This window comes from Jaculus jaculus, chromosome 15 (genome assembly GCF_020740685.1).
Source record: "Jaculus jaculus isolate mJacJac1 chromosome 15, mJacJac1.mat.Y.cur, whole genome shotgun sequence".
Classification (NCBI taxonomy): Eukaryota; Metazoa; Chordata; class Mammalia; order Rodentia; family Dipodidae; genus Jaculus; species Jaculus jaculus.
The window spans coordinates 1,176,632-1,191,881 of NC_059116.1; the positions used below are offsets into that span (position 1 = coordinate 1,176,632).

A 15,250-nucleotide genomic window follows, 5' to 3' on the forward strand; every position below is an offset into this window, starting at 1 on the left:
CTTCACAGGCAAATGCTTAACTGCTAAGCCATCTCTCCAGCCCTTTAATCTTTAATTTTTAAGAGGCCTAGAACTGATCTTCTGCTTGACTTGTGTAAGTGTATAACTGAACAAGTTACCTAACTGGCAGTAGCTAAGCAAAGAACCTCTATTTCATCAATGAAATGATAGCCATAGTAAAAAGTGGGCAACTCTGTCTTTGTACTTACCTACTAAGCACCATGGTGACCATGGTGGTAGGCAGTGACACCAGCTGTTGGCTCTGCCTCTTTGTGAGGGAAAATTTCTGTTATTAAACTGATTATTAAAAGACATTTATAATAGGACTGGGAAGATGGCTTAGAAGTTAAAGGTGTTTGCTTGCAAAACTTGACAGCCTGGGTTCAATCCCCCAGTACCTACATAAAGCCAGATGCACAGAGTGATGCATGCATCAGGAGTTTGCAATGGTGGAAGGCTCTGAAGTGCCCATTCTCTCACTTTTTTTTTCCCCCCGCTTTTTGGGTTGTAAGTAAATAATGAATATGATCTTTCTTTTCTACTCCAAAGGGGTGATTTTTGTCATTTTTTCCAAACATCTTTGATAGGCTATATTTGAGGTGAAGGAAAACTGGAAGTGATGACAGCTACAGTGTTGAGACATTCAGGGTTCTTCGACCAGAAACTTCCAAGATATGGCAAGTTGTTATCAGAAAGGAATACATTCAATATGGCCTTGCTCAATGAATCAACCACTTCATGGAACAAGTAATTACTTAATTCTATAGCACTTGAAACACTATCCACTGATTTATAGTTCACTCAATCATTTTACACCTTTCTTGTGACTCCAAACTGGGGTTAAGTCCATCTTACAACATGCAGACACATGTCAACAATCTTCCTAACTCCAGAGCCCTGACCCTGTAGCCAAAAATTATAACAAAAGGATACTACTTTAATTGAAGTAGGAGCGGTTATATAGATCAAAAAACAGACGACAAGTGCTTATAGGGTTAAGAACTGACCTTCTAATTGTAGATCATATGAAAGCAGATTCTTTTTTTCCTTCCCCTAAAAAAATGACTGTAGCATTGCATGGTAACTACTGAGTCCAAATAAGCTTACTGCATATATCACACACACACACACACACACACACACACACACACACACACACACACACACCTGCCCAAATAAAGTAGATGGCTCAGTATATGAGCTGAACAGTGGATGGATATATGGATGGATTGATGATAGTAATATGAATAGAATGCCACTTCTTTCTCTTAGTTATGACACTAAATACAAATATTATGTGCCTGGTCCTATCACTCCCCATATCTTACTATATCTTACTGAGTTTTACAATGCAAAATTTCCCTTTTGTCTAACATACTTGAATTAAATAAATACCAAACCCTAAGGAGAATAGATATTCACCACCATCCAATCGTTAGTAACATAATGCAAGCAAATAACCCTATAAATGAAATACCCATCTTTGGTAAAAGTTGTTCCCACCATTTTTTAAAATGAGAAGACATTACTTAATATATCCACAATGACATACAATTTAAAAAAGAGACAATGACCTTCACTAGCTTAATCTTCACAACTGGTACTCTGTGATACACTCTTACTTTTAAGATGTAAAAGAAATCAAAACCCTAAAATGACATTTCAGATACCAAAGATATACAAATGCCATGGAACCAGAATGTGAGCTGTTAAGGTACCCAGAGGGCCTCCTCTTAAGGGTCAGAGACATCTGTGTGAGAATGACAACTTTCTTACTCCCCAGCAGTGGGACACTGGCCAGGCCAGGCACAGCCCAGGTTTGAGTGTTAGTGTATACACACACACACACACACACACACACACACACACACACACACACACTTCTCTTGAGGCTTAAAGGAGAGAGGACATCTCATTTTGCATATCAGCAGCCTGTTATAAATGACTGCATTTCTTTCTCTATGCAGGAAAATAATCTCCAACCCCACAGAACACTGATACCTAGAAATGATAAAATCTAGAAACAAGAAAAAAAGGATAAAATTACAGAACAAACCCTTTATTACCAAGCTGAATTCCAATCACATTTTAAAAATATTCTATACCATTGGCCTGAGAAATATGTCTATATAATCAGTTAGTTACTTAAATGTAATTTATGTTTAATGCCTTAGGATTTAAAGCTGTTTTCATATTTAAAGCTAGTTGAACAGTAAATGTTTCTTAGCAAGGGTAAGGAGTGAAAAAGAGAGACAGAGAGATTACTGATAACAGTTGATTCAGAAACTAAACCAGCTCGTAGTTTTTGATATCCAGTAGGAGTCACTATAAACAAGAGGTTGAATCCATAAGCTAAATTAATGTTAATTTTTTGCTTAGAAAATTCATATACGTGGATTGTTGTTTCATTAAAAAAAAAATTAGGTAGGCTGGGAAGATGTCTCAGAGGTTAAAGCTATTTTCTTGCAAAGCCTATTGGCTTGGGTTCAATTTCCAAGCACCCCTGGAAAGCTGCATGCAGAAAGTGGCGCAAGCATCTGCTGTTTGTCTGAAGCAGAAAAAGAGCCTGGTGCACACGCGCTTACACACATACACACACATGTATGCGTGAGTGTATATGTGCGAAAAATAAAATATTCCAAAAATTTAATAAAGTTTGATAGTTTATAGTGAAGAGAGGTTACTGTTTAATATCCAAATTAAACTGCAATAATAAAATGTCATCAGAAATTGTACTGTTGAAAAGATGCTACAGGTACCCACATATATTCTATAAAGAGAATTTGCTGTGAGGACCATAACCTGAGACAGCCTCCCAATCTAGTACTGAGCATGGACAGCCCACCTATGTCCACAACCTCTATTTCTGTATTTGTATTAAGGTGTCCAGAATGGAAAGTATTTTTAGTTCTTTTTGTTGTTGTTGTTGTTGGTTTTTTCTAGGTAGGGTCTCACTGTAGCTCAGGCTGACCTGGAATTCACTAAGAAGTCTCAGGGTGGCCTTGAACTCAGAGGTAGGAGGATCACTGTGAGTTCAAGGCCACCCTGAGACACCATAGTGAATTCCAGGACAGCTTGGGCTAGAGTGAGACCCTACCTCAAAGAAACAAAACAAAACAAAACAAACAAAAAAAAAAAGAGCAATGAAAGCTGGGTGTGGTGTGACACACCTTTAATCCGAACACTCAGGAGGCAGAGGTAGGAGGTTCAAGGCTACCCTGAGACTACAGAGTGAATTCCAGGTCAGCCGTGGCTAGAATGAGAACCAACTTGAAAAACCACAATAAATATGCTTGGGTGATATATACAAATTTAGGGGCTGGAGAAATGTCTAAGTGGTTAGGACACTTGCCTGTGAAACTGAAAGACCCAGGTTCGATTCCCCAGTACCCATGTAAGCCAGATGCACATGGTGGCACATGCATCTGGAGTTTGTTTGCAGTGGCTAGAAGCCCTAGTGAGCCTATTTTCTCTCTCTCTCATAAATAAATAAAAATAGTTTACAAAAAGAATTCTCAAAGTACAAATCATCAATCACCATCTTTTCTGGTGATATAAGCATTCTGTTCTCACACCATGTAGAACCTATCAGGCACAGTATAGTTTCATATATACATCAGTTTAGTTTGAAAGATTCTATTAATACATTAAAGTACCAAAATATAAGCATAGAATTGGATATCTAATTTCTATTTGTGGCTTCACCAGTGACCCCTGTGTTATCTTCATGCCTTTATCATGTCTGGCCTACATTCATATGTAGACATTCAAGTAGGGTTATCCCATAACCAAATATTCTTCTTCATGGTTGGACAGATAGCTTGTAGTCTTATTGATTACAATGCAATTCACATTGTTTAACAAGGTAAGCAAAGAAAGATACTTGTTTTAAGCAGACCTATGGCTTCAGTATCTGACTTTTACCTTTCTGTGGCACTCTTTTCCCTTTAGAAGACAGATTTCATGTTATTTTGGAGACAAATAGCAGCTGGTGGAAAAAATGTGAAAAACAAATTTGCAAATCCTATATTTAGCTAGATCTGGTTAGATTCACTTTTCTACCTACTTTCACCATTCTGTGTAAGATAATTCCATTAAGTATGCCCAGTGCCTACATGAACCTAATAGTTATGAAATTCAACAATATAAAGATTTAAACATACCAACTTTCTAACTTCTCAAATACTAAACAAAATTGTTCAAAGATAGAACTGAAAACTAAAAGAGATTCTTACTTATGAAGAAAAAAAAATATCATTATGCCTCTTATTTTTCCCTGGGTCATCCATCTCTTCCCCCTGAGATAAATGAAATTTTAAAAAGAAGAAAATCCTCTATTCTAACCCAGTGAAGTCCATAGCCAATCTCCAAGTTTGATACACAAACAACCAATTTCTATTTTGGTACAATGAGGAAGCATCATGCTGGACAATATAAAAACAGAGACGAAGGAAACTGACTCAGATTCCTGTCCTTCCTAGAGGGCGGGAGCTTACAGGCTTACCATATCCACCTGAGTCCCAAATGAAATGGGAGGACAATTGTTTTTTCCTTTAAATTGGTGCACATGGAAAAAAAATTCCCCAAAAGTTAAAGGGGAAATCCTGAGTATTTTTTTTTTTTTTTTTTTTTGGGTCTGGATGAAGAATTAGAATTACCTTTTAAAAACTTCTGACAAAATGGATTGATGAAATTGATTGGAATCTGGGCTCCGGATGTACAACACACTTTTCAAAAAGGTTATGAACAGAAACTAGGCTTCTCAATGCATTGCACAATAATGGGGAAATTGTGGTATCACAATGAGGATAATTTTCATTCAAAACAGACTAATTGTCTAGGGTTTGCTAACCCCCATTAGGGTGGGAATTCTAGCAATTTCCCAGGGCTTCTGTTGATTGAATTTAATAGTTTGACATCATTGAACAAGTAGAACAACAAATTGCTAGGCAGAGAACAAATAATTTTCAGATCTTTTAGTGATGCTCTCTGACAATGGTTAGAATAAAATAAATAGATAATACAGATGAGAAAAAGTTTTAAAATGAAGTGAAGAGCATACTAGGGTAGAATCCTATACATTGTTTTTTTGAAGTATGGATTTCAAACTTCATTTTAAAAAATAAAGATTCTTCCTAAAATATTCTTATTCTTGTGTGTAACTGTAAATCAACTACTTTGTGTATGAATTGATTTTTTGAATAGAAAGAAGCAACAGATTCAATTTACTTCCCTATGGTCAATGGATGGCTTATATTGGTCGCTGGTCCATTCTGTCCTAATGTGCTTTCAACTCAAAATGACATTCATTCTAACTACTATTTTTTTTTAAAAAAGAATGATATTTTATTCTGCTAATCCTAGGATCCACTACACATGTAAACATAGAAAAAAAAAAAAACATACAGGGACAGGTGAGACAAATCTTGCATCATCTTCATCAAGGGACTAGACATTAAGCAAATCCCATGACTATCTGAAAAGAAATGTTATTACAAAGGTAAAATACAATTAATAAAAATTCTGGGCTTCCACTAAGTAAACCGAAATAAATACACTTTACCTAATCTAAATAACATTCCATTAATAATTTTTGGCAGAAATTTCATATTGATAAATTCCAACTTTTAGCATTAGTCCAATTTAATCAGAATACATGGTGAGTGCCAAAAACTCAAATGGTAGTAATGTTCTTATTTCCTTTACAAATGGCTACATACAAATCTTACTCAAAAGTATACCTTCGTAAACACCAGCTAGCAAGGTTGTTAGCCATAAAAGTACAGGACTGTGAGGCTGACCAACTACAAGCATAAAAGTTAATTTAATATTTTATTTATTTATGTATTTATTAGACAGAGAGAGAGAGAGAGACAAAATGGGCACACAAGGACCTCCAGTCACTGCAAATTAACTCCAGATGCATGTGCTTCTTTATGTAACTAACATATGTGGGCTCTGGGGAATTGAACATGGGTCCTTAGGCCCTACAGGGAAGTTCCTCAACTGTTAAGCCTTATTTTCAGCCCCTTACCCAGATTCTGTTTGACAAGGGCATTTGTTCTCTATTTTGCCAGTATTATATCTGGTTCAAGTATGCTTATCAAATGCATAAGTTATAAAGCAATTAAAAATTTTATGTGATATATATATATATATATATATATATATATATATATATATATATATATGTTTGTGTATCTGTGTTGGGGGTCTATATGTATGCATTTGTATGTATGCATGTGTGTTGTATATGTATCTGTTTAGGGCTTACAAGTTATGTTCTTTATAGGGTCTTGAGACCTGCATTCTGAATGCCATTATGTGAAATTTGTGTAGTATATAAGGGGAGGGTACAGAAAAGAAGAAAATCAAGAGTTTTTTGAGGTATGCCCATTTTGTATACACACTGTGTTTTTTTAACTTACTTGTTATGTTGACTTTTAGACCTCTCCTACCTTTGGTGATAATATATATGTAGATATGCTTGAATATTTACTTTTTATAGTATGTACACTCTAAGGCTTTCTAAGGAGCAACATTTCTAGATAGACATTAGTGTAAAATTGTTAAATAAATGCCTATAGTTTATGATAAACTTATTAAAGATGGAAAGCTAAAAGATGAATTGAATTGTTGTTTTATAATTTAAAGACTTTTAGCAGAGCTAAGGGCTCTGGCCCTTTAACAGAATAGATTGGTTGAGTCTTTACTCCCTACTACCTGTTCTTGTAACAAGAGAATGTGGAGGCAAAGTTGAAAGGGTTAGTTTAACTTCTAGCTCAATTTCTACCTGATTCTGTAACCTGAGCAAGTACTGGGCTTGTCTAAATCTTTGTTTACATAAAAAGAATAAGTGGTACTCATAAAATTTTTCCCAACTCTGAAATTGTATGATATTTGTTTTAATTGCAGTAAAATATATCTTGATGATTAATATTGAGAACTGAGAAACAACCAAAAGTTCTTTCTAATGCTGATCAAGTTAAACCTCTTATGAACCTTGTCATTTTCAAGGAAGTCTCTTGAATCCCAAAACATGAGTGGGAGACATTGACAGATAAAGGTCACTCTAGAATATGGGATTTTCTGCAAATGTTCAATTATATGAAATTTATTTAAATAAATTAGGCACTTTAATTACTGCCCCCAAATACTACACAGATTTGAAAAGCAGACCTTATAATTTAGCTTAGTTTTTACGCAATCCTCAACCTTGTAATAAACGTGTAATAGGAGCACTATCCTGTTTGCTCACTGAAGAAAATGGAAAGAGAAGCACTTCTTCCTTTCTATAATAAAAGAAATCACCAAATCCAAAGAGAAGAGGATTTGTCAGAAAAACACATTATAGCTAGCTGTCATTTCAACTGAAAGTCTTTATGAAATGAAGACAGGCAGCATAATATCATTAAGCTTTCAAAAGCATTGTGTCTACTTTACACTGGTGAACCACATGCAACCATGACAAACTGTCCTACTAGCTTCCAAATGCCTTATTTTTGATAGCGTGAGTCTCGTCTTTCTTTCCTCTAAATGAATCAATGTCTGAAATTGAGAAATGGACCAAGTTGTATTTCCTAGGCTGGCAGAGAGCTGATTAATTCACATCCACACTTCACAAAAAAAAAGGCTGTGGAAGGATCTAACCTACCTTCTTTACATTGGAATATTTAATAGTGCCAATAAAATGCCAAAGACATAGAAATGGTTACACGCATGGTCATATTTCAGAGATGACACTGTTACTTCACTAAGCATGTGTGAGGCACACTCCTGTTTGTTTCATGTAGTCTGTATTTTTTTTTTTGGCAGGTGATCACTACTCAGTTAAGTTATTGTCTATTTAACATTCCACTTCAATAACATTTTCTTAGAGGAACGTCCTATTCTCCCATGATTTGACATTATTTCCCAGTGTCTATAAGAAACAACAAAGAAACTTTCTTAATAAAGATAACATAAAAACTCAACCTCAACAACAACTGTAGTTTCACCACTATATTCCATATTACATTATCATGGGAATGTGATTATATTATTTAAATACAATGGCTGCCACTGGATTTTCAAAAGTCATATAACCTCTATATTTAATCTATAATGAACATCACTGGTGCAAGCCCTCCTTAAAATGTCATAAGTGGTATTATTACTTGACTACTATGTGTGACCATCTTTGTGAAAGTCTTCATAATGGTTGTCCACCCATCAGAAATCTGTGATCTGTGCAGTTAATATGTGTATAAGCAATATTTGACAAATTCTTTTTATAAGATACTTGATTCTTAAACAGATTCCACAATGAGTATGTGAAGGGGTAGGACCAGTGATACACATAATTTCTGTCTGACATCAGTTTCTTAGCTTTTGAGGAGTTACAGACCCCTGTCATAACTTGATCAAAATTACACTGTCTTTTCCCCATTGTCTCTGTGATGCACAGATTTGATTGACAGATTTTTTTTACTAGAATTTTAAAAGAAAAGCCCTAACATTAAAGACAAAGTTGAAATATACGTGAGACCTGAAAGTGCTATCCTGCAACTTCTACAAGACAAGCTTAATAGATTCAAATCCTTTAAAATCCATAGTATATATAAACAGTAAAGCACTGTTAATGTTCTTAATGAAGAACCACACCAGGTTATCATTATAATTGGTTTCAAACTTTTGTAACAAGTTCCCTAGCTTATTGATAGCATCCCACAAATACTTGGTTGCAATGTGATAGTCAAAGATCTATTCTAATTCCCTTGATAACTTCTCATTTTCAAAGGTTTCTAAGGAAATTTTCACACTCTTAAATTTGCCATGCCATTGTCTATTATACTGTTGCAAATTTGATTTCTCTCTCTCTTATATTCTTTACTTTCTAAAAAATTCAAAGCAGTTAAGCCATTTTGAATCATACAGTACATATCAAGGCTTAATAGTAGAGATACTTTGTTTTCATTATGGTCTCACTATGAAAAAAAAATCCTGAACAAACAAACAAACAAAAACCAACTCACTTCTGTATCCCCAGCAATAGATATCTTCACTTACTTGAATTAAATGCAAGGGTTTCGTTCCACATACAGCCCAAAGACTGGTATTTAGGCCTATGATGTTGCTGGCATTCCCAGTGCCCCTACTATGAAAGGAGATCATGTGGCAGCGCCCTTCTGACTAATGCTTTAATCTAGACTCCGTAATCTCAGCTGGGATTATTTTTTTTGTTGGTTTTGAGACTGCAAGATCTTGGTAAATTTGGACGGCAGACAAGCTTTGTTTTCCGGCGAGAACTGCTTTTGCTCTCTCCTGTGGAGTTTGAAGCACAGCTGTGCACAGCAGTTTCAATGAGCCAAGGGATAGTCACCTTGCCTGAATCCACCCACTACACGCTCCATGTAATTAATGATTTCCTTAGGACCAGAGCCACTTGCATTGATTTTAACCTGAATCAATGTTGAGAAATATTGATTTACTTTGATATCAAGAGTATGGTTTCCTCTACTTTAACCCAATTCACACAACAATGCCCCAGAACATAGCCTAATCCCACTTTGTATATAGTTTGTATATAGTCATTAACACATATATATTTTTCTTATCATAATGTAATGGTAAGAGTAGGGACAGAGTCCAAACTCCTAGTTCAAATAAAAACATAATATGAGCATTCTCCTTGAAAAAATTATTTAAAGCATTCTTCAAAGAAAAAATAAAACAATAAAATATCCTAAACCATACTCTATATACCTTATAATAGCCTAAAAAAATTTTCATGAATAATACATAAGTCTTACATGTATAATTGAGTATTCGTAGTAAAGGTGATGTTTAGGTGAATTCTAACAATTTGTCAGGACCTATAAGGGATCTGCCATAGTTTTAAACCAGGATTTCCAAAATGGATAATTGAAGACATTAAAATATATGGGCTTATCTACTCAGCCTAAGAAAAAAAAAAAACCCATAATTTCTTGCTTACTTAAAATGAGTTTAAAATTAAATAATGGCCTAGTTCCTTTTCCTTTCTGGAAATGAGAAGATATACTTCAGCATAATAATTCAAAAATAAAACAAGTCATTTGAGTTACCAAGCTGAAATCATAAATTATGACTATCTTGGAACTAAAATTTTCAAATGTTCAAAATTCATTCTGTGTTCTGGAAAACACTTTAATCCTAACCTAGAGAAAAGTCAGTCTTAGGAACACCTTTCCTATTTCAGTGGCTAAGAAGTACTCAATTTGCACTGTCAATGAGACCCTTTAAAAATGGCTTAGTCTCCAAATATATGCTGATGAATTATTTACATCTTACTTTTGAAAGGTGGAGCAAGGGGAAGGTTTGGCAAATTGCTACTATACTTTAAATTTAATGATAAATCAATTTCTAGGAATTACAAATAATGACTCAGTAGCCGGCTGAGGACCACCTTTGGCCACAGAATGCTGAGGAAGCTCTAGCTGACAGACAGGAACAGAGCACACACATCGGAGCAGGGAACATGCCGGCCACAGTCATGGGACTTACACCCAGGGAAACCTGCCCTTAATTTATCCCACTCTGTGTAGATTTGGCAAGGACCTTCAAACATCATTTACATACCATATGCCTTGAATTACCTAGGCACAAGGGTTATAGATAAACACTCTTCGGGTCTGACTGTTTGCTCTGTTTTGCAAATTTTGCAGCTTCCATTTCATTTTCACATTACTAAATAATTTAATGCAATATTTCATGCTGCAAAGGAATGCTTTGCTAAATCAATCAATAGTTTTGGTGCCTTGTAATTAGAGGAAAAACATTCCTGAGTAAGCAACCAAGTGCTGTTAGTTTTCCTATAAGAATCCAATAAAGGCACTCATCTGCACAGCCTTTGGTCTTGTTTTGATCTTGGTCCATTTACTAGGCATGTAGATGTGAAGTCCAGCAGCAAAACAGGTGGAGGTCAGATATTGTGACTTCTCTGGAACACACAGGAGGGGTCAGCAAGTTTTCATGACTAAGAGATCCCCCAAATCTATTCTTGACCAGTCCTCCTTCATTTCCTGTTGTTATAACCAAAACAAGGTATTTGGTCTGTGCCTTAGGTTCTCTTATCCTCAAACAAAGGAGTTCATACAGAGTAATAGTTGTCCAATTTTCAAACTAAATATAAAGTTAGATTAATTTTTTTAAAAAGTATACTTAAAACAAAATAATCAATAGCCTAAAAAAGATTTGAAACATAACTATATATATATATTTCTTACTTTGTACTACAACAATAATTATATAACCTTCCAATTAAAAATAAAATCCATACCATGATTTTTGATAAAATTTTGTACTGAATGAATATTTATTGATGCAGGGTATGATAAAGTATGATGAGCAGCTTGCACCAAAAAATAGCAAAAGGGACAGTTTTTGTCCATTTTTTTTGTACAAGTAAAATAAAACAAAATTTAAAAACCTGAGGAATTTCAGAGTATTTAATGGTATTTTAAAAACATGTAAAGTTATCAGCATCCATCCTCTAGTTAGTTTCAAATATAAGGAACTCGGTCCTATTACAAAAAATCATATCAACTCTATATTTGATAATATACTGTACTTATTGCAATATTCAAAACAGAATGAAGTTAAAAGAATCTTACCTATAGTAATTACCTTGCTACAGTGAATTATAAATATATATATTTGAAACTATTTAATATAAAGTGTCCAAAAATATATGAATTATTTTCAGCATGGGAAAAGGGAGCTAAAGTCTTGTGCACTTGGGTCATTTCTTGATCTTTAATTAGAAAATACAAAGTGCTCATATAATTCTCAATTGAATTTTATGTTAAAGTGCAAAGGAAGTATGACTATATAGTAGTATAGAAATAAACAAAAGGCAATATTCTTCTCCGAATTCTGCTGAATACTTTGCTTTCTTTAGGGGGTAAGAAAGAGAAGGAAGCTACCACTGGAATATCAGCATCTAAAGGGTTAACAGACATATGCTGTATAATTAGGAGATGCATTAATGATTATGAATAGTAAATGATTTGGTGCAAAGAAAAAAATTTAGTCAAAGGGACATGTACCTATCTTACATGTTTATTAGTAACTGTATATAACTGGAGATCTCTGCTATTAAGAATCTTACATTATTGGTGTAAATACTTCCAAGGGTACATCAAATTGTAATCTTTCATACGACATCCATCAAACCAGGCTGGAGATTTTGACAAACATTAAACACAGTAAGGAGGCAATTATGTATGCATGATTTAATCTGCAACTAATTAATATGCAAATTTATTCATATGTTAGTTACTAAATTAAAAATGCAAAGAAGCCCTTATGGTGATTCTCGAAATTTTGCACAAACAGAACATTTAAAATGTAAGAAAAATGAAGTTCTTTAGAAACCTATAACACACTTTTAGTGTGTTTAGAACCTGTTGCATTAAGAACAGTCAAAAATATGTGTTTAAATACTAGATAATAATTTAAAAGGTGTGTTAATTTCATGTGAGAATGTGGGAACAGAAAGGTTAATCAGAATTCTCTCTAACTCTTAAGAGATGCACTCTAATTACCAGACAAATGGTATTCTGTTTCTAAGCTTCCATGTCTGCTTTTGGGGTTGTCAGAGTTGGTCATCTTTCTGATATCTTGCACAAATGTTTGGAAGTTTTGGGGGGAATAAACAACATTTTAAAGCAACCATATATACTGAAAATTCCAGAGGAACTTTGAAACCATTTGGTGTTCACTAAACATGCAGTTTATTCCTCAAGATGGCAACTCGCTCTTTTCGCCTTTGGGGAACGGCTCTCTGCAAACAGAGAAATACCAGGAAAATCTTGGAAAGGCTACAAATTCTCCAAAACTCTTTTCCAAATGAATCTTCAAAGAATATAATGTGGCTAACCAAAGAACAACAACCTCCCCCAACAAGCAGAAGGTCATTTTAGCTGAATTCAATCTGGCTCTTTTAGTCTTGCATTTTCCAGACAGTCCAAAATTGATCTGAATTTTTTATGTGAGATGAGGGGTGTGGAGTGGTGATAATTTAAAAATATCTTTGGGTGTCTGCATACTAGGGAGTACCCTTTGAAGTGCACAATATTATGCTGTGGCGTGACTGCTTTCTGCAAGAATCTCATTTCCCCAGGATTGCTTACTGATGAGCAGTAACATTTTGTGTAGATCACCTCTCCTCTCATTACCTTCTCATCCAAAGTCCGGTGGTCATGCATTCAGCTCCTGGAGCCAGCCCTTGGAACAGCTGTAGTGGCCTCAAGAAATCAACACAAGTCAACTGTATGAAGAAACACAATAACAGCGTCTACAGCTCTTCCCAGGACACTGAACTCTCACCCATGCTAAAAAAAAAAATCGCCATCAGTCTCATCGCTGCCAAGTGACACACAAAAAGGAAGTTAACCATTGGCTGTTACTTGCATTCACAGGCTGACTCTGATTTCCCAGCTTCCCTCAGCCCATCCTGGTGCCAAGAGAACTAAAGCTTGCCCATTTCATTTCGACCGCAGAAGCCAAAAAAAGCAGTACCCCACTGTGCGACGACAAGCAGTCTGTTTTGATATTAGTACCTCAGTATGCAATGTAAGAGAGTCAGATGTCCCCAAACTACATGCCTTCCCCTGAGGGACACTGTCCTGGTCCTCCTTGGCCAGATAGATGGTGAGCACGCTACAATTCCTTAGCTATGGAAGCACAGGGGACAGAAAGGCACCATGTGCTGGGCTCAGGCAGAAACGGACACAAGTGCCTCTTCTGCTGGGAACACGATTCATGCTCTCAAACTCAATGCCCCGTCTAACTAGAAATATGAACTCAGATTCTATTCATGCACTGCCAGCAAGCTTCCATGAGTGCAAACTGGATTACATAAGGAGTCTTTTTCTTACATAATTAAATTGTAGTAAATGCTAGTAAGTAAGTATCAGATTTCTTCTTTTCTCTCATAAAAGATGGGGATGTTTGGTTTTGGGGTTGGGAATTGATTCTTTTTCACTAATTCTTGGGGGGGAGGAATATGATAGTAAAAAAAATCTCCCCCTCTTAAGACATATCAATTCCTTCACATTAAAATGCACAGAATCAGACCCTAATCCAGTTTAGCCTGTGAAACTGCCTAGAACATCCATTCTTGCTCTCTGCCTCAATACAAGACACATTGTGTGATCCTCAAGAGCACACAGATCAGATGTGAGTGGATGGCATTTCAGAAGTCTGAGGATACCCAAGGCATCTTTGATATTTCCAGGTGACTCACTTTTTGTTGTGACCAAAAGTGAACATAAAGCTTTTATCAGCTTAAATGTACACATTTATACATTCATTACACACTGTTAAGTCTAATTTGTTCTTTTTACTGTCACAGGAAGCACATGTTTAAAGCAATCTGTTTCCTCATGTGAATGCTTTCCTGTCTGTTAAAAAAAAAAATTGCGACACACTTTACCCTGAGTAACCAAGAGGTGATCATAAATATCCCTAAATAGCATTAAACAGATATGAAAGACATTAACACGTTCAGAACGCCAAAGTAGTATTTAAAAAAAAAAAAAAAAAAACTCTAACAGATGCTCCCAGGTCAAAAAGTGAAATGTGTGTTTCCTGGAAAAACACCCTCATCAGAATCATAAATGAACTGCACATGGAGAAGTGAGGTGTCACTGAACAAACAAGGATCCTTTTGGTTGATGAACGCAAGCTATCTGGTGCCAGCGGGTACTTGTCACAGAAACCAAAACTGCAGTAGAACTTTGATGGAAACCAATATCCTTTGTAATCCACAAGGTGGCAATGACTACAAATGAGGGGCGGCTGCAGGGGATCCATTCGGCTTCCCAGAGAACAAACACATTCTTTCTGAACCAGCCCCTGTGCAGAACCAGGGTCGGCTTGCCAGTCACAAAGGACTTTTCCTGAGGGATCTCAATTGGGACCTAGTTTGTCTACAAATTAAAATTGGCTGAGAGAAAACATGCTCTGTGGAATGTAGAGACCGTGCTTCTACTATCCCCACCACCACCTTTAGATTATTTTCCCATTAACTGTGGGAAGAGTTAACTAATCATCTTTGATTTTTTTCAATTGTTTTAAGTTTCCCATAGCTGACAAGTAAAATTACATTTTAAGAATACAACAATGTCATTAAAGAAAGGTTACAACAGAATAGTGTAAAGGCTTAACTGTAGCAATTCTTTGGCTTGACTTTAAAACACTTCTATCAATATTCCTGTTTAATGGT

General features: G+C 35.5%; 1 protein-coding gene across 15 annotated transcripts in view; it reads right to left on the reverse strand.

Annotated features, from left to right (window-relative positions):
* Tcf4 (transcription factor 4) overlaps nucleotides 1-15,250 on the reverse strand; it is a 349,556-nt gene that overhangs the window by 98,092 nt on the left and 236,214 nt on the right. Inside the window, exon 1 of one of the 15 annotated variants that reach the window (XM_045135213.1) lies at nucleotides 13,200-13,244. The exons of the other annotated variants lie outside the window; for them this stretch is intronic. Coding sequence (XP_044991148.1) covers nucleotides 13,200-13,229 — 30 coding nt within the window. The 5' untranslated portion in view covers nucleotides 13,230-13,244. Of the gene's footprint in view, nucleotides 1-13,199; nucleotides 13,245-15,250 lie in introns of those variants that run through there. 15 annotated transcript variants of the gene reach the window in all.